Below are 20785 nucleotides of genomic sequence, written 5' to 3'. Positions count from 1 at the left end.
ATTGGAAAACATATTATGGTAAAGATTAATTCACCCGTGATTGCCCGGTCAATGAAACACATTGAGCTGCACTTTACATCTGTCCATTTTCCCCGTAAGAAATATGGATGTAAGGGAAGGGATATCCTCGACAACTCACACTTTTCACCTTGTTTTCCCTACACGCTTCGCCGGGTTTGTTAGATAACTACAAAGCCCAACCAACCCTAATCTTGTACCCATTACCTGTACATTACATGGCTCCAAATTTGTATACACCCTTTGCCAGCCATCCGTGGTCGCCATCACAGAATGCTCTACCATCAACATTGCGATTCACTCCGCTTTCACGCCTTCCGCACCAGCAAATTACACGAAAACGCACAGTAAATAAACAAAAAGAAGAAGATGGAAACAAAATCCATCAGTTGGTACACTTGTAGGTACACCGAAGTCACATGTTCATTGATACGCGCCGCGCCGTGCCGCCGCACGTCGCCGTCGACGGCCCGGCGGCCAACTCACCCGCCTCCAAGCAAGCAGTGGTGCAGCCCGCCCATGGGTTGGGTTGGGTTGGGTTGGGGCTTTGGTCCCCGTAGCAGAAACCCCACGCCCCCATAAAACCAGCCCCGCCATGGCTGGCTCCAATGGCAACGCAGAGCACACCACAGCACACTCCACAGCTCTCTCTCTCTACACCTAAAACCCCATTGCATCCCCGGCTTTCAAATCCGCCACCTTTTCCCCTCCCCATTTCTCTCTCTACCTCTACTTGTCTCAACCCAAGAAGAGAGAGAGAGAGAGAGAGAGAGGAGCAGGCCGGCCTCAAAAGAACCACTCACCTTCCCGCAGCCGCTCTCTCTCATCACGAACACCACGCACGCCCGCTGGTAGCTGCAGCCGCCGCTCGCTCGCTCGCTCTCAACGGTAGCTAGCTAGCCGGCCGTTGGAGCGGAGCCCCTGCTGCGGCCGCTTAAAGGAGGAGGAGGAGGGCGGGAGCAATGTCGGAGCAGCCATTGCCGCAGCCGCGGAGCAGCATGAGGGAGGCGCTGCAGAAGGAGGACAAGGAGAAGGCGTCGGCGGCGGCGCCCAAGGAGAAGGCGGCCGTGGCCCCGCCCCCGGTCGCCGCGCCCCCCATGGCCAAGAACGGCGGCGGGAACGGGGGCAAGGGCGGCAACGGGGCCCAGCCGCCGGCGGCGGAGGAGACGACGCGGGAGATCCTGGTGGTGCGCGAGGCGTACCGGCAGCCGGCGGCCCCGGCGTACGTGATGCCCGAGGAGCCGCCCGCCATGGTGGAGCTGGTGGGCTGGTACCTCTACGGCTTCTGCTCCTTCTTCATCACCCACCTGCTGCTGCCGGTGCTCTTCCCGGCCATCGTCACCCAGGTCGCCTTCCCCTCCTCCGACTTCACCCCCGAGGCCAAGTACACCGTCAAGGGCGCCTCCTGCTCCGTCCACGAGATGTCCATGTAAGAAGAACAACATCCCACTCCCCACTCCCTCCCTCCCATCTCTCCCAAAGTTTTGAATTTTTTTGGGTTCTCTCCTCTGTTTATTTCAAGTTCTTGGCTGTTTCTTGTGGTTTTTAGAGGGGTTTTGGCCCAGATTTGGGGGACCCTTTCCTGTTTCTCGGGGAGGTTTCTTTCAGCTCCCCTCCTCCACACAAGATTTGCAGATTTGTTTTCTTCTTCCTGTATTTTCCCTCCCCTGTTCCTCTTTCACACAAGTTTGAGCCAGATTTGCCTACACACAAGCAAGAAAAAAAAAATCCTCCCATGTTTTTTATGGGAAGTAGTAATCTTTCTTTTCAGTTTTAGGGCTGTGCGCCAGTGATTTTTCTTGTAGTACTACCACTATTTTCCCCAAGAGCTTGTTCTTATCTGAGGGGTTTTACGGTGCAAATTACTAGTCACGGGAGAGACTAGTATTTGAACAGATCCACCGTTGATTTCAAGGGTAATCTAGGCACTTTATATTAGATTTTTTTTCTCTTAGCCCAAGGGCAGTTTAGTCCGATAAAAAGTTTACTAATCAACTGAAAGTCCCGACTGAATCGGCCCCTACACCTGCATTCACGTCACCCAAGCCCTCTAATTGCCGCTCTCTCGCCGCCGCCTGCCGCTGCCGCGCCGTCCGCCTCGGGATCCTTCCTGCCCGTCTGTTCCGGCCACCGCAGCCTGCCGCTGCCGCGCCGTCCGCCTCGGGATCCTTCCTGCCCGTCTGTTCCGGCCACCGCAGCCCACTCGTCGCTCTCGCCGCCATTTGTCGCTGCCGCGCCGTCCGCCTCCGATCCTTCCTGCCCGTCCGTTTCGTCCGCCGCAGCCGACCCGTGGCTCTCGCCGCCGCTTGCGGCTGCCGTGCCTTCCACGTCCGGAACCTTCCTGCCCGTCCGTTCCGTCTGCCTCTAACAGGAGCTGTGGCCGCCACTTGCCGCTGCACTACCGCCGGCTAATCAGCTGTCACCGTTGGCTCCGCCTGTTCATCCGTCTCTACCACTGCTGGTCGGCCTGCAGAAAGGTAATGCTTGAACATGAACAACTCTCTATGTCAGGCCGTTTCATTACTTAGTAGCTTTATTTGTCCTCGTTGTTTGTTCTCATGCGAATCCTGCAAACTACTTGACAAGTAATGAAACGGCCTGACATATATTAGTCCCAGATCATAGCAGGATGTATATTTCCATGTCAATTGTCCTATGAAACATGAAATCTCCAGGATCACGAAAGCACATTGATAGCAGAATGTTGTACAAATCCGTCATTGAGGAAACCATGTCAAAGAAGCACCACAACTTTTCAAACTACTAGAAAACTTAGCTGCACATAAAGATTACTATCTGAGGCTTTGCACTAAACTGATATTTTTCCTAATAATCAGCTCTTTCCTCAGAGGAATGTACAGTAGAGATTATATTCCTTTCCTAATAATAATCTTGTTCCTCAGAAGGATATACAGTACTACAACCAACTCATAGGATGATTTTTCTTCTTTGAGAAGCTGTAAGTTGCTATCAATGATTCTCTAGAGCAGGAATTGCTTGCCGGTGTATGTAGCAGAAGTACTTTGATTTACATTTTTTATGATGTAGTTTGGCACTGGAGATGCCTAAATAACATTATTCAGTTTCTTTGTGGATGGCAGTTACACAACATGGATGCTCACCACGTCAGCATAGAGGAAATTGAAGAATATTACACGGTGGTTAGTCAAACATTCACAAGCGAGGAACAAGGTTTCGAGTTCTATAATAGATATGCTAAAGCCAAAGGGTTCAGCGTGAGGAAGGCCAATGTGAAAAACAAGGGAGGCATAAGAATCCAAAGGTTGTACATGTGCAGCAAAGAAGGATATAGGTCCTTGAAAAACTTTGAAAGGTCCAACCGGAAAAGGAAACCAAGGGCACTCTCTCGTTGTGGATGTGACGCTCGACTGCAAATCGAGCTCAATATGGAAAACCGTGTAAACAAATATAACTTGCCATTTGTCCCATTCATTGGATTGAACCACCATCGCAGCACAGTTGTCTTTGGGGTCGGCATTGTATCAGACGAGACCGTGGCATCATATAAGTGGTTGCTCCATTCATTTTTGGAGGCGATGCACCAGAACCATCCCAGGTCCGTGATCACTGATGGGGACCATGCAATGGCGAGAGCAATATTGCAGGTATGGCCGAACACAGATCATCGGCTTGCTACATCCAAGTAAGAAAGCTTACTACCCCGCAAAAAAAAAAGGTAAGAAAGCTTACTATAGAGTAACTTTTACAACGACCAGCTGCAGCAAAGTTATTCCTTTTATAATCTGCATTTCCAAATTCATGCAAGGAACAGAGCTGAACAGCAGAAGGACTGTTAAGATAAACTAATACCATTGCAACAGCCTTTTGCTAAGCAATCAGTTATTCAATTGTATGAATTATTATTTCATACAAGAAGTATGGAAAAAATTTATTAACGGAAGGATTGGTTCTGTTATAGAAAAACTGAGAAGTGGTGATCTAGCAATAGTTTTCCTAATGTTCACTGCCACATCCCTAAGCCACCTTTTCTGTCTGTAACAAAGACTTGTTTGCAATTCCCCAGTTTCCACTTAGTATTTCCCTATTTCAAATCTTTTTTTTCTTTTGATTAGAAGAGAGTTAACAGAACTTAATTCAACAATTTCAAGTACGTATCTTGTTATAGAGTTGACAGAAACTTGAGATTCAAAATATCAAATTTCACTTCCAACTGCAATTTCTCATCATGCCGGTGGCTCCCCTTTCTATGAACAGAGGAGAGGAGAGAGACATACGTCTTCGGTGGGTGATGATCCTCGTCGACGGCCAGCAGCTGGAGTGCACGCACATGGGGGAACACCTTTTTTCATCCACTCTTGAAGCGATGCCAGGTGCTTGCCGTACCTGCCTTCCACCAGAGCCGACGCCGCAATTTCTGCCAGATGCTTCTCCTCTGCTGATACGGCAGGAGGCAACCAGGCGGCCGCACCTTGCTCCCCCCGCCGCCAACCGTACTAGTCCAACGAGCGCCACAGAAGGGTCGGGGTCCGCCCTCCATAGCCTCCATCTTGGCGCCCGGCCTCGCTGGCCGGCGGCGCCGCGGGTTTTACCGGCGATCTGGTCGTAGACGCCGCCATTTGGCGGTCTCCATTGTCGACGTACCAGCTTCCGGCGGTGGCCTGGAATAGCGCGCAGCTGAGGAGGAGCTCAGTTGGCTGCCGGCGGCGGCCTGGAATAGCGCGCAGCCGAGTGAGTGGATCTGGTGTGGAGATGCAGTGGGTGGGTGCGCCGCCGAGCGACTGGTGGTGTGTGCGGGAGAGATTTTTTCTTTAGCGAATCTGCAGGAGAAAATTAGATGGATCGGGGATGGACCGGGGTGGGCAAATTTCCATCTCCCCAAAATACCCTTTCTGTGTGCGGGATTTTATTTTTATTTTAATCTCGTGCGGGAGGCGTTTTTTCCCTCTGCCCATTTTGCCCTTTGGAGAAAAAATACTACTCCTTCGCTGGACAAGTATTGATCACGTTGGACCATCAGATCTACTGATTGGATGGCTGATATTTCTTTGTCCTTACCGTAAAAGGCCTCCTTATCTTACCCAAGTGTCTGCCCAAAATAAAAAAGGTTATTGTTTTTGTCTGCAAACGAGGAGGCATGGTGCTCCCTCCTTGCCCAGGCCCTCCCTTGCCTTGCGGATTTCAATTTGTTTTGGCCGTTTCTCTTGCCGCATCCCGTGATCTCGCCTGTACTTCTGCCCACTATTATTCAGTATTTGTTTTTACCCATTTTTCAGATTTATTTATCATCTTTCTGCTACTGTGTGCAAGTACAGATATATGATTTTCCCTGTCTGTTAGGGTGTGCGTGGGTGCGTATATTGCGGCGTATATGCGACGAAAATACCTAGGAGATAGGAGAAATGATAGGATGCGTCGTGATACCTCAGAGATTCCATGCTACCTCGCTTGCATCTCCATTATTATCAGTAGCAAGCAGATAAGAGATTCTTGGTGCAAGGCTCCAAAAGATGGCCACTGTTTTTTGGTCCTAGATGCAGCTAGCTCAGTGTCATGAGGCCACATCCAACATCCCATATCCTCATTTTTTCCCTTTATTTCTTTTCTTTCCAGCTAAATATTATTTCCCCAGGATTTTTCTCTCTCCCTATATATATCTACCTACACATACTAAAAACTGCACCATATTTTGTCAGTTAGCCCTGCCCTCCTGAGGGTCACATGATTTCTCTTGGGGGGATAAGGTCAAACAAGAGATTCCCCAAGGGTGTCTCTGAAAATAAAACCCATTTGGATGAATCTTTTTGTAACGTTGGGATTGTAGTAGGAGCAGCAGTAGAAAAACATGAATGGTACTGCAAGCAGGCAGGGGAGGCCATAAGTGTGAAATTTATGGGCATGCCTGTGTATCCCATTAAATTCGGTCTCTGAACCAAAACTTGCTTCCATGCTCTGCTTCAGATAGTACACAGACAAGATACTACTACCCCATATACTTCTACTATACTGTATTTCATTTCAAAGTTCAAAATGCCAGTACTGAGCAGCACCGATTTTCATTTGGAATGAGTGATGTTTTTCCTAGTAGGAGAAAAATAGCAGTAGTCATGTACTACTGGGAGTGCATTTTTTCTAGGGTGATGGATAGATCTAGTGAGTACTGCATTGCTTTTGTCCCACTTTTGATAGGACCAAGGAAATGAGTGCTCGAAAGCATGCCCATGCTTTTGCCCCCCTTCTCTTGGGCCTGGTCTTCTCCCCCTTTATGCCCTTTTGAACAGGAAAAGAGGGTGATAACGCTTGTAATTATGCACAAGCTCTTTGCTTTTTACCTGCAAATTTTTTTAGGTGATGGCTGGCTAACTGCAGGTCCAGCCAACTGGTAGGTGGGTGTAGATGCTTGAATTGCATAGGGCTAACTAACTGCCCCTTGATGGGGGCAAACAAGATGTTGTTGATACATAAATGTGTCAACATTGACACCCCAACTCACAATTGTTTTTCACCTTGTGTAATGAGTTCATCTTGCATTGCATCTACCCATGGAAAGAGTATGGTACCACTGTAAATTTCACTTTGAACTATGTTGAAATGTGCATGTTTTATCTTCTCAGCATTATTGTTCTTATTTACTTGCAAGTTTTTACTATGCAAAATTCAGTCATGCCATGTTTGCTTGTACTGCATGTTCATGTCATCAAATTGCTCACACCAAGTTTGTGAAATGTGGCCAGGTACCAGAGGCTGACCAGGTACTCCATTGAGATCTCTAGCTCCCACATGTCGCCCCTGGGCTGGAGCGCCCTCTCGTGGGCGATCGGCATCCTCCTCGTGGCGCCGCTCCTCACCCAGGTTGCGCACCACCTCGACAGGGGCCAGTACCAGTCGCTCATCCTCATCGCCGCGACGTCGTTCGGCTCCTTCTTCTGCCTGCTCACCGGCTTCTTCAAGACGGTCTGGGTGTTCCTGTTCTACATCCTCTTCATCGCCGCGTCCATCATCATCGCCGAGGCGGTGCACACCCGCAACCTCGGGCTGATGATCCGTGGCCTCGCCGCTCACGACTCGGGCAAGCACCTTGTCCTGCGCCGCCGCGCTGCTGCCAGCCAGCTCAGCCTCTACTGCACCGCCATCGGCGGCATCGGCGCGGCCCTCATGGCTGCGTTCATGTACCACATGCTGAGGCGCACTGACCAGCTCACCGGCCTCTGGGTCGTCTCCATCTTCAGTGGCCTCATATGGTTCATCGGCATCTGCCATGGCCTCTTCACGAACAGGCCCAGCAGCTCGTCACCCACCACCGCATTCGAGCCGAACTTCATCAGCAAGCTCAAGTACAGCATGACCATTGGCCGCTACCCACAGGCCATCGGAAGCTTGGTGGCAGTGTTCCTGTCATCTTTCGCCACAATGTGCATCTTCACCAGTGGCACGCTCTACGCCATTGGCGGCGTCTGCATCAAGCCGGTCCTTGTGCTCGCGCTGTGGATCCTCTACTTCCTGTTCCCGCTCATCTCGCTGCCGCTGCTCCACCCGATCCAGATCATCATCCGCGCCGACGCCGTCCGCATGCAGCTGCTCGGGTTCATCATCGCCCTCTTCGTCTCCGGCGCCGGGTTCTACTTCAAGAGCCACAGGTGGAGGGCCGCCCACATCATCATCATCGCCCTTGTCCAGAGCACGGCCAACGGCATCCTCTACTCGTTCGGCCGCATTCTGCTGCTCGACGCCTCACCGCCGGGCAAGGAGGGTGCGTTTGCCATCTGGTACGCCTACGTCCGCTGCATGGGCGCCATGATCGGCTTCGCCGTCGCGTCTGCTGGTCCTGGGCGTGCAGGAGGGTCCTTCGCTGCTGCGTTCCTGGGCAGCTTCCTCGGCATCATCGTGCTCATCTTCGGCAATGTCAGCAACATCGGGGCGCTCAAGGCCGCCGGGCATCTCAAGGGCACGGAGGACGACAAGAGGATGGGCGAGAAAGGCGAGGGCATGAGCGCCGTCGCCGACTCCGGCGAGTCCAGGGGGAGGGTATGATTGATTACATGGGGCTGGAAAGAAAGATTGCTTGCCGCCATTTGTTGTTGTGGTGGGTTGTGCTTGTGAGAAGGGTATGATTTGTTCTTCTTTTTTTTTCTTGTTTTTTCTTTCTTGTTCATGTCTCAGTGACACTGTTAATCCGGTGCTCTGCCCCTTTGATGCATGATGATTATGATGATGTTGACATAGTGGTTCGTAGAGGGAGTGTGCTAGCAGCTCTGTTAATGTGTTGTTAAATTCTTTTGCTTGGAAGACAGACAATTGTAACTGATGCATGATCTCATATGCTTCTTTCTTTGTTCATCGCCCCGCCCCCTGAAAGTTCTTCTCAAGCAGTCATGCTTTGTGATTATGTCGAAAATGTGATTGCAATCTGCCTGGTGCTTCTTTCACTCTAGTATACCATTGTGGCGAAGCCATATATGCAAATCTGTCATTCTGGAAACTTGGATGAGTGTTTTTCCATTGGTTTTGTATGAAAGCATTATGGTTGAAGAAGAAATGAAAACATATGGCACCGTGCAAACACAGGACCATGTCATTATCAAGGCACTCCACTAAACTTTGCATGAAAACACATCTTTATCAGGGCACATCATGGCCATTTTCTTACATCATGCCAAGCTAATGACTGACATCTGTGTTTTGCCAAATGATGAGTCTCTGTCTGGTGCCCCTTGCAAATTGTTGATGCTAATGACCTTCTACTCTTGCCAAAGGGTGGGTGCATCTGGGTTTGCATTTCAAGTTCTCAACAACATGTGCTGTAATCTTATTTCTTTTTTACTTTTTACTTTTGGTATGTCAGTTGATTATTGCATAACACATACTGTATAACAAATGCTCTAGTGTACTTGCACCCCATATGTTTAACCACCAAGAAACAAGCATCACTACAAGGGCTGAGATAAATAACTACTAATATTACCATGTACTTGAAGAAAGCTCTGTTCGTTTTCTCTTTTGCCTTTTGACCCTGACACACTGCACCATTTGTACACCATATTACCTGCAAAAAAGGAACAACATCATGACAAAATTAAGTGACTATTATTACTTGATCTTTCAGAGTTTGTTGGGTTGGGAGGAGGATAAACTTTTCTTCCATTAGAATAAGTTGATCCTTTTTCTTGTGTTCTTGTCTTCACCTGCTCCATGAGAATCTCTCTGCCTCATCAACTAACCATCATCAAAAAGTCAATGGAGGGCTCATCCTAATCGACAAAGTAGCATAAAAAAGCTGCAAAATAACAAATTGCGGCGATTATACAGAGAAATATATATGGAAGAGTCAAGAACATGGAAAATAAAGAGGGAATAAATGGTGATGGTAGGCCAAGAAGCAGACGTATATGGAGGTCCATGGAGCTGTCCATGTCCAGCAGTCTCGACGTACACATCAAGTCGTATTAATTGTGGTTAGCTTATATGAACAATGATATGCTTTAGTACTGATATTTCTTTTGTCCATGCTATTGTCAACTCAGATACAGTGATGGTGTCATTAGTGTTCAAGTTGTGTCAATTATTGTAAGAGGTGACGTGTAACACGCAGACCCGAGAGCAAAAAGACACGGAGAAAATTACACTAGAGGGAGCACAAACAAGTCAATTAATTTTTTGCTAAGCTCGTTTTCATACGCCAAACGCCGATTATGTGCGGTTATTTATCAATTGTTCTTCTCGCATTTAGTGCTTTCTTGAATTCGTACAACACATTTGAAATGTTGTTTCTTTGGTTGTATCTAGATGAGCTGACTCCTTTACACATGCAACTTTGAGGTTGAAAGAGCATCTAGACCTGGTCATTATCATGTCATCACATATATTTTTCTTTGATAAGCACGTCTCTTTTGCCCAAGTCCACAGTCAAGAAACTTATGCTACGGCCTGTTGCAAGTGAGAGTGGTTATCCACGCATTTCATAATGATAAAATCATTGAATCATCTAAGCGTGAAGGAGAAAAATTTATGGGACGTATTTGATGAAGACTCAACTAGATGGCGAGTCGTTCGTCGGCCCGATCTTTCACGATACTGGCAATAGCACTTCCGATCGAGCAAATATGCAAGACCGTAAGATCAAAAGAAACTAGCGTTGAGTAGATTAGATCGGCTCCACGCGCAGCAGCAACAAAATCCCAATGGATCAGCAACGAAGACAATATTTGGTGTCCCTCGACATAGGACATTTTCTGACTATTATTGAACTCACCATGAAACCAAACTTGAAACTTCTTTACACGGCGTATCCCTGCTTTTATAACGTGCGCGCAGGCACTTCTCAACCGACTCCATGTAAGCGAATCTGAAACGGACTCTCCTATCCAAACAAAATAAGATTTGACTAATTAATACTCCGGCAACGCTGATCACCTTCCAACTAACCTAGACTTAAAACGTATACGTAACTAGTACTTGTGCAACCTTTGGACTCTACTATAATACCAAGCTAACAAAACTAGTATTTCTTGTGCCGATCGGATCACAACTTCTTCGGTGGAGTCCTAAAATTTGGTTTAACTTCATCTTGCGGTGGAGAAATCTGAAGTATCATAGAACCAATCTGTATATATGAAAAAGCTTCTAGAATACCAGCTTCTTTCCCTTTTGGAACTGTCACGGTCAACTTCTCACGCATCGGTGTAACTTTACTATTTCTTGGACGAGTGACAGTAGTCTTGGCATAGATGGTCACATCATCCTGCCCCTCTTGAAATGAAGCCATCCTTGGCTTCAAGATACCTTTAGGGATCTTACAGACATCGTTCTTGATTGCACTAGAGAACATCGGCTGTAACATACGTCGCCTTCCAGAGTCCCAAAAGGAATAAGTGTTGGACCTCCCATCATGTGTAGCTCGATGATCATATTGCCATGGCCTCCCCAACAACAAATGGCATGCATCCATTGGTAGAACATCACAGATAACTGTATCGATATAATTGCCAACCGAAAAATTGATGCGCACCTTGTGAGTAACTTTCAGTTTGCCCGACTGATATAACCATTCGACACAGTGTGGTTGTGGGTGCTTCCAGGTTGGTAAAGCAAAAGCATCCACCAAGTCCTTGCTGACTGCATTAGTGTAGCGTCCACCGTCGATGATCAACTTGCAATTGGTGTTGTTGATCTTGCACTGAGTCTGAAAAATATTCCAACGCTGCCCCTTATCCTCAATGCGATCCTCTTGCACACGCTGCACCATTAAGGACGGATATGATTCAGCAGCTTCAAAACTAGCAGTCACCTTCTCAGCATCTTCAAATTTTTCACTAGAAGTGTCAGGAACTGCCTCTTCATCACTCGCGGATGCATAGCCATCTTTTGTGAGCAATACTCTCTTCTCATTAGGACATTCACGCTTCATATGTCCCCTTCCTCCACACTTGAAACACTCTATGTCACTGGAACGATTGGTCGACTGTGCACTAGAATCAACCCTCGATGGTCCTGATTTTGAAGCATTCTTTTGCACGGAACCATGAGGGCGATTTGATGTTGCCGTCCTCGAGCTAGGACCGATATCCTCACTCTGATGCTGGGAGCGTCGCCATGTGTTCAAAGTGGTATTGGGAACTGTGTTGACTTGGCGCCGCTTAATCTGTTGTTCCGCACGCACAGCTTGATGCACAAGATCTTGTATGTTGTAGTAGACCACCATCTCAACACGTTCCTGCACCTCGATATTTAGCCCGTTAAAGAAACGTGACATGGTCGCCTCCGGATCCTCCGTTGTCCCTGTACGTATCATAAGCAATTCCATCTCCTTGTAATATTCATCAACACTCAAATTACCTTGAGAGAGCCGCTGCAACTTGTTGTACATATCTCTTTTACAGTGCTCAGGAACAAAACGACACCTCATGAATTCTTTCATACCTCGCCAAGTCGTCGGGCGATGTCTTGAACGACAAATTTGATTCCACCAAATTAGCGCGTAACCGGTAAACTCAATTCCAGCAAGTTGAACTTTCTTCTCCTCGCTATAATGATGGGCATCAAAAATTTGATCAACACGCATCTCCCACTCCAAATAGCCTTCTGGTTCACACTTGCCGGAGAACGAAGGGATTGAAATTTTTATGCGCCCAATTCCATCATTCAAAGGCACACGCACAGCTTGACCAACTCGGTCATGCACTCCACCACGAATGGATGTTTCGGGACGAGGCTCATAGTGTCGTGGTCGTGGCGCGTACCCCGCGTGGTCAATGCCATCACCGAAACCATCATCTCCAGCATGAGGGTGTGCCGCCAGACGGCGATCATGCACGCCAGCATATCCGTCGCGAGCTGGTGGTGCATAATACAGTGGAGCAGCCGGAGCAGTCTATGGTGGCGCAGAAGTCGCTGCCGGCATATTGATGATGTCTGCCAAACCATCGAACCGAGTGATCAGGACATCTATCCTTTTGCCGAGCGCGTCATGACATTGCTTGATGTAGTTGCATGTGTGGTCAAAACCATCCCGAATATTTTGAGGAATATCATCCGCATACACTGGACGCACTATTTCCTCAGAATCAGCAGCAACCTCGTCACCCTTGTCGGCCGAGGTTGACATCTTAATCAACACAGTACCGTGAACAACCTTAGCTCTGAATACCACTTGATGAAGACTCAACTAGATGGCGAGTCGTTCGTCGGCCCGATCTTTCACGATACTGGCAATAGCACAAGAAATTCCGATCGAGCAAATATGCAAGACCGTAAGATCAAAAGAAACTAGCGTTGAGTAGATTAGATTGGCTCCACGCGCAGCAGCAACAAAATTCCAATGGATCAGCAACGAAGACAATATTTGGTGTCCCTCGACATAGAACGTTTTCTGACTATTATTGAACTCACCATGAAACCAAACTTGAAACTTCTTTACACGGGCGTATCCCTACTTTTATAACGTGTGCGCAGGCACTTCTCAACCGACTCCATGTAAGCGAATCTGAAACGGACTCTCCTATCCAAACAAAATAAGATTTGACTAATTAATACTCCGGCAACGCTGATCACCTTCCAACTAACCTAGACTTAAAACGTATACGTAACTAGTACTTGTGCAACCTTTGGACTCTACTATAATACCAAGCTAATATAACTAGTATTTCTTGTGCCGATCGGATCACAGCTTCTTCGGTGGAGTCTTAAAATTTGGTTTAACTTCATCTTGCGGTGGAGAAATCTGAAGTATCATAGAACCAATCTGTATATATGAAAAAGCTTCTAAAATACCAGCTTCTTTCCCTTTTGGAACTGTTACGGTCAACTTCTCACGCATCGGTGTAACTTTAATATTTCTTGGACGAGTGACAGTAGTCTTGGCATAGATGGTCACATCAGTATTGGAGAAGACTAATTGCATGTTGGGTGTCTAGAAGTGCGACTTCCCCCTACCCAATAACTCGATTAAATTCAATTGATTAATTATTGTTGTTGTTGATGGCTGGTTGGACTTTGAACTCCATGATGTGTTTACAAAGACTAAACTACAAGCCCTATGGACAGCAGGACGTAAGTTCTAAGTGCCTATGCTTTTTTTTAACACAGTATAGTCGCAAGCGCTTATAAACACGCGCATACACTCACCTCTATGAACGCACACACGCATATCCTATCCCTATGAGCACCTTGTGTAGCTTGCGTAAATAAAGTAGCACGTGCAGCTTTGCTACACATAATTGCCCATGTGTTCGTATTCGCTTTAAGTACATTCGAATCCCCTCTCACTTTCGGGTATATATGCATGATGTATCCCATCCAATATTAACCCAACACGTCGGAAAAACGACTTGGACATAAACAAGAAGTCTCCATAGAAAACCCAAGTAGCCTGCAGTGCAGGTCTTGTCTCTAACCTGCAAATTGTGAGCATGAATGTATGATTATGTCTGGGCTGGGCTCACCTCAGCTCAGAGGGATGACCTACCATTAGCGGAGTGTAGATAGGAAATGCTTATGATGTTGGCATAGCGCATAGCATGGCATCACATCACACCCACACACGAACATTGACGCGCATATCCTGGCTTAGCTAGGCCGGCGTGGGTTCATGCATGTCCCTCTCCTACATACGTATGTACAACTCTAAGGAAAGAAAAGAAACACACAAGGCGAGTTTACACATATATTGTTGATGGAATCTTGCAGGCGCAATAGCCATCTCATCAGATAATTTACATCTTAATTCACAAAAGAAGAAAGATAATTTACATCTTGCATATTGCTCTCTCCTCCGACCCATATCAATCGTCGCTGCTTAGTACAGTACACACAGTAGATTTTTTTTTTTCTGTAAAAAACACTTGGAAACGTGAAGACTCAAGCAGGCAGGCACGGTGCACCGTGCTATTTTCCGTGGCGTGGCGTGGTGCTCCATCACCCCATGTTTCCCCTTTGATTGATGAATGCTCCCTCGGGTGGTCTTCTCCTCCCTCCCTCAAAGTGAAATGAAATGGGAGAAATCTCAACTCAAGTGCCAGTGCCAGGCATGATTGTTGGCATGTGCATGTGCGGCCGGGTGCCTGCGTCCCGCACAAGCGGCAAGCTAACGACAAGAGGGCCTTGCAGGCATCCACTCCCTGTCCCTTTATTTTATTTTTTCTTTCTTACCGTTGTAGCCAGCACGGTTATCGATGCATAAGGGCACCGTGAAATTCGGCCCTTGATTAGCCTCTAGTTCGCACTGCTAGCATCTTAATAATTAATCACTTATATGTACCATATATGGTACTCCCTCCGTTCACTTTTGTAAGTCATTTCAAACAACTTTAAATGGACTATTTTATACATTGTCTGAAATGTCTTCAAGGTCTTATAAAGGTAAACAGAGGGAGTAAAAAAGATGTAGTAGGCCGTGACAAGAAAAGAGGGATGGAGCTGAAACTGGGCATGCATCGATAGCTCAGCCCTTCTCTTCCCCCCTGACCACTTTCGAATCTCTCTCCACGGTTCTTGGACCTAGCTAGCCGTTACGTACACCCTCTCCGGTCCAACGGTCATATACTCATATGCAGTGCACAGAGGTGTGTCCGTGTGTGAGAGTGATTAGCTAGCCGTTTGAACTACTATCATGGGTACCAATTAGCAGCAGCTTAGCTTAGCTGTTTTAACTACTGCTGCTGCTGCTACTACTACTGACGTCTGTCCCTTCCGGGGTCTTCTCTTGTCCACCTTACCTGCTCTGCTCCACAACAAAACCTAGGAGCGGTAGCAGTTGAATTCCCACCATTACTTAATCTACTAACGCTCCTATTACTACTCCCTCCGTTCCGAATTACTTGTCGCATGTATGGATGTATCCACATGTATTTTAGTTCTAGATACATCCATTTCTGCGACGAGTAATTTGGAACGGGGGGACTGGTTGTTAATCCTCGATTCGCATTAAAGAGATGGCTGGTGCTCGCAGTAGTAGTTAAGATTCGAGATATTTTTTGGTGGTACGTAGAGCAAGGGAGTTGACCGGAGCACTTGGTTGGTTTGTAATCAATTTGCTCTTAATCAAGGTTCCCAACCTAACCACACCTGCCTCATTTCCCTCCTTTTTTTATATATATTCACAACATTGTACCAGCAAGAATCATACGCAAGATTCCTGCCCGCCTGCGGCCTCAACCTCGAGGCCCCGTACGTGCACGGGCACACTTGATATTTTGTAGTAGCACGACATATACAATTCCAATGGAAGACACGTGTCTTGTCTTCGTCAGGTTTTACCGTGCACTCAACTACGTGCTAATGAGAGAGTGATTATGCTGGTACTACAGTTCTTAAGGATGATGGCAAGTACAGTCAAGGCTTTGTCTGAATCGCCCAAAGAGCTGGCCCTGCTCGGATATTACTTTACGATGATGATGTACTTGAGATTCATCAGATCAGGCTAATTGTACTGCACAAAGGGCGCAAAGTGGTGCTGAACGCCACGAAAAAAGGAGAAGCGGAGAAAAGAAGGAGAAAACAGGATCAAAGCGAAGAGCGCGCGCCAACTCTTTTTGAACGCCCAACAAAGGAAAAGAGGTACTACTATAGTGGAAAAAGAAAAAGAAAACAAGTTGAGATTCGCACTCACCAGATCCTAAGCTGTCCCGTTCACTGATTAGTGTGGTAGTACGTACTAGTGGCAGGACCTATTCATCGCTCGACATATTTTCTCCTCTATATTGTTGAAAAACAAAAAGGGATGGAGAAAAAAGGGCACAACACAATGCACTATCTTGGATGCCGATTTTAACCAAGTCGTCCTTTGATCCAGAGACCCGTTTATCTGAATATATGTGCACCCTGTGTTTGGGAGCGTAGAGTGCATTTTCATTGTTCATGCATGCATGGACTTTTATTGTCATATATGTACTTTGTACCCAGTTTTGAAAGTAACGCTTGAAAAAAAATCACTGCTATAAGATGTGTTTGTCAGTGTTTCGAACGGTACCGATTTTTCGTAACACAATGCGCATATTGCTGACCTAGCTAGTTGCTGTTCGAAGCCTGAATTTTAAGTGGTCAAAACACGATACACACGAATACACGAAGCGAGTAATTTTCATTAGTCGGCACCCCTTCCCTCTCATCAAGTTGATTAGAACATCGACATAGCTAGGAGTTAATCGTGTACTTTCGTCGACCCAATTAAATTAAGTGGCCCCAACCACAAGCGTTGTCAGGTTGTACTAGTATATGCAAAGCGTTCAACAAGCCTAGCTTTCAAGATGCTGCGACCACTAACCAAGTGAAGGAGATGGCCTGCATTTTCTTTGATCACTTGATGCATACGGCTGTGCACCCGTGACAGCCGGCATTTGGGGGATAATGCAGACATATATGGACCCGACAGGACACCTGACCACAAAGCACAAAGCCCCTAATTCCGAGTGCCCAAGTTGGTGTAGATCCACTACTACCACAACATACTTAACAAGCAGCATGAGTATGTCTCAAGAATTCAGTGACGCCGTAGATTCAGGAAAATAACATGTTGTTGCGCTGCCCTCTCGGCTCTTTATAAGTTGCAATTTTACATGGATCAACAAGAACAGCTCTTTCCTTTTTCTTATTTTATCACTAGCATTTGTTGTTGCGCTGCCCTCTCTGCTCTTTTTTGGATGCTGTTTAAGAGTATGTGCTTCAGTTTTGTAAAACTTTGACCACTGATGTGCAAGAAAGTAATTTTTATGTGTATTAGTTATTGGAGTTGTCATGATGAATAATTCCATCTCATTGTGTCTATAATGATTTCAAAACACATGGAATTAGAAGAAAATATAGTGGTCATTCAAAATCATTATACTAGGCTCTGATATGTTCTTCTTTCCCACTTCTTGCAGATTGTGACCAGTTATTGGACTGTAGCATACCAAGTTTTCTCTTGCAGTAATGATTACTTGTTGGAATGGAGTAAATGAATATGGTTGAAATTTTTAGGGTTGTTGTACAACCTGTATGCTTTCAATGTGAATAGTCCTAGGAGAAAGTACACATGACATCTTCTTGTCTAGAACTGCAAGTGTCAACGCTGTCATCATGTACAGAAAGGAGGGAATGACATCCCCAGCAAAAATCCATTTACCTGATCCAAGATAGATTATGCAAGCACAAGCAGCAGCCATATCTTCTGTAGATAAGAAAGTTGACACAGGAAAATTAAAAAAAGCTGAGGTGACAAGGCTGCGCAAAGTCAAATCTATTCGTGTGTTCCAAATTCTGATCCGTCTTCAACTGCTCATACATATCCTTTTCATGTGTGGGGATTGGAACACAAATTCTATGGCCCTTTGGAGGTTTTCCAACCATTCGGTTGTGAAGTTTGTCTTGTTGCCGTCTAGGAAGGATTGTTTTCTCACCAGATGTGACCCCCCAAAAGCCTTTTCATTCGGATAAGTAGCTCCTTTATTTACTTTACATTTACATAAAGAGATGTTGAGTGGATGTCATATGCTGGTAGCTAAAACTTTTTATCTACCACCACAAGAGAAATTAAGAAGTGAACTTCGCAGCGGCCGAATGACGATGAGAAGCTATATACATATCTACATACTATTGAAGTACGAGTAAATCACCCACCACTCCCAAGCAGATCAAAATTTCAGGATACTAGTTGGTGCAAGAAACTCGAAGAAATTGTTGTCTGCCAATCCTTTTTCATCAAGGTGTTTGTGAAACTTGTCCAATCTATGGCGACATGGGTGCCGCACCTGCCGGTCGCATTGATTCATCGGCACCCAAAGCCAAGAAGATTCAAAGCCTAAAGTCTAACATGAGTCCCATATAGACGCCGTGCCCGCCATGCCTGTGGTGTGGATGTGTGTCTTTTTCTCTCCCTTGATGCCATCAAGATGTTGAGGCCTTGTGGGGATTCGAATGATGGGGCATGCTAGACAGGGAAAGCAAAAGGTTTGAAAGCACAAAAAGATGATGGTGATGAGCTAGACCAGTCTTTATTCCTGTCATTGTTAAACATCAACATGGTGTATATATGTGTGTTCTGTTTTTCCATATTGGCAACTAGCATATTTTCTTTGGACCTAAAGGATAAAGGGGTCATCAAAGTGATCGCATCCACATGGAAAAAGAGATGTGCTAGTAGATTCTTATTTTTTTACTTTGAGATATTTTGGGTGGTTTCCTAGTAATGCTTTTGGAAATCTGTCCAAACAAACATTTTTTTTAAAGATGAAAGTTCTGTATAGTTGTTCAATGGTTGATCTCCGATGGCGGATTAGGATCGAAATGGTTCTGTAAAATCTTACAAAGACAAGGGTAAACAATATAGGTTTATAGTAGTATGGAAAGATGAAGAATGACAGTAGGCTTATAGCTTACTGAATGAATAATGAGCAGAGATGCTAGCTGGTAGGCAGTATGAATTTGCATTTTGGGCCTAGCCCCAGGCCAGATGAACACCTTAGGTGTCTAGTATGAAAGATAGTTGCAGGCCTAGCCCATGTTATCAAGTGGCCCAATTACAAAAAATCTCTACAATTCTAGTAGATGAGAAATGAAATATAACAAGGGTCCCTTGTAATCACCACACAAGCAAAAGCAGAGTTTGAGTAACTTTGGAAAACAAGTCAAGAACATTCAGTCAACTACTCGTCCTGCAACTGCAACATGGTAGAATTCTCCCACAGAAGTTGTATGAGAATCTAATTACCAGACGCATGCACGATTGCCCCAAAGATCATCACCGACCAGATCGAGAAAACATGCCGGGAAGGACCCAGGTTGACTCCAATCTGCGGTACCGGTTTCCAGTGTCCTCGAGCTGCGAACGTGTTGAACGGTCGTTACGTTTTTGCCATAGTTGGACTGCAGCCCAAGGCTGTTCAGGCTGATAACTTGGGAAGTATATGTGGTTGCTTCTGCCTCCCCATCTCTCTGGGTTCATGCATGGCAATGCCTCGCATCGCACGTCCGCGCTGACAAAGATGGCCCAGTTATCCAACCTGTCCACCTTCACCCACCTCGCCTTCTTGGTCGCGGCGTCCAACGACTCAAGCTTGAAGGCCTTGAACTGGATGACCTCCGAGAATGTCTTTCTTGCTGCCTCAAGTTTGATCAAAAGAAGCACGTCACCGCACGCAACAAGCCATGTTTTTTTATTTGTCCAATAAAGATCTTTGGTTTTATCTTCCTCAAGTATAACTTCAAACTTCTGAATTAAGAGACTGGGTAAGAATTGTACAATGCAGAAGGACCCGAAAGACCCTAGTGCATATGTTTTGCCCTTCAGGGCCACGACTTGTTCAATCTTAAGAAAATTAACTTTAGGATAGTGTTCCAACCAAGAGTCGCTCCCGATGCGCCACTGGAACAGATAGGCTCCACTGCCAACAAGGAGATGCGAGTCATCGGATGCAACAGGGGCTGTCAAGGTGGCATAGCTGATGCTGGTGAAGTGATCTGACTTGAGGCAAGGAGGCATAACCTTAGCGCCGCTGAACGTATTAACAATGTAGAACCCATCATTGTCGCAGAAGATGAGGTGGCCGTAGGAGTAGCGAAGAAAGAACATGCCTCTGAGGTCACTCAAGGAAAGCAAACTGGGATAGGATGAGGCGGCAGCAGGATCAGCCAATCTCCACGTGCATCCTTGCAAGGTCGTCCAGCGGTTAAACTGGGGAGATAGTTTGCTGTCGGCACTCGGGTGTAGGAGGAGAGGCTGCAAAGAGCACGTGCATACCGAGAAGAGATCACGCCAAGGACGACAGGTGGCACCGAAGGCGAGGAGGTCGCGGGAGGAGCCGAGGAGAGCGACGACACATTGGAGCAAATCTTCGCGGAGCTCTGCCCATCCTCGTGGCCTGGATGCGGCAAAGACAGAGGAAGCAGAGGCACAGCAGGTTCTTTTAGCCCTGATTCGCATGGCGGCGCTTTCCCTGTTCGACACAACAAATTCAGGACAAAAGGTTAGGCATGCGAAGCTAGATATAATTGTATGAAAAAGAACAGGAGCCACCAAGATTCTAGGAAACATGACCTGAGCTAAACAAAGATACAGATTATACTGAGTTGTTACCCCTGAGAAACTCAGAATAAGATCAGCATCGACGAGGGCACTGAATTTCAGTTCTATAGAGAAGCTATACGCGGTAGATATAGGTTGCTGAAGTTTCATATAAATCTTTGGGCCTACTGAACTGCAGCACACCACAGTCACCTGTTTCTCAAACTAATAATATCTGGCAGGTGCCGAGTGCTTGATGCTGACTGACAGCACCTAGTTGTCAAACTAAATCAGCCAAAAAAAATGACAGGCAAG

The 20785-nt window shown here is 46.4% G+C and overlaps 2 protein-coding genes across 2 annotated transcripts; one reads left to right on the top strand and one right to left on the bottom strand.

Annotated features, from left to right (window-relative positions):
- Nucleotides 1–626: 626 nt before the first annotated feature.
- On the top strand, nt 627–8334 carry LOC119329527. Its single transcript, XM_037602591.1, has 2 exons — nt 627–1447; nt 6732–8334. The coding sequence occupies exons 1-2, from the start codon at nt 981–983 to the stop codon at nt 8026–8028; spliced, it is 1764 nt and encodes a 587-aa protein (XP_037458488.1). The 5' UTR covers nt 627–980; the 3' UTR covers nt 8029–8334.
- Nucleotides 8335–19065: 10731 nt separating this feature from the next.
- LOC119334665 lies at nt 19066–20390 on the bottom strand. Its single transcript, XM_037607207.1, has one exon. The coding sequence runs from the start codon at nt 20387–20389 to the stop codon at nt 19208–19210; it is 1182 nt and encodes a 393-aa protein (XP_037463104.1). The 5' UTR covers nt 20390; the 3' UTR covers nt 19066–19207.
- Nucleotides 20391–20785: the final 395 nt, after the last annotated feature.

This window comes from Triticum dicoccoides, chromosome 7A, assembly GCF_002162155.2.
Source record: "Triticum dicoccoides isolate Atlit2015 ecotype Zavitan chromosome 7A, WEW_v2.0, whole genome shotgun sequence".
NCBI classification, from domain to species: Eukaryota; Viridiplantae; Streptophyta; class Magnoliopsida; order Poales; family Poaceae; genus Triticum; species Triticum dicoccoides.
The sequence above is the reverse complement of the archived record's forward strand: the minus strand, read 5'-3'. Positions and strand labels throughout refer to the sequence as shown.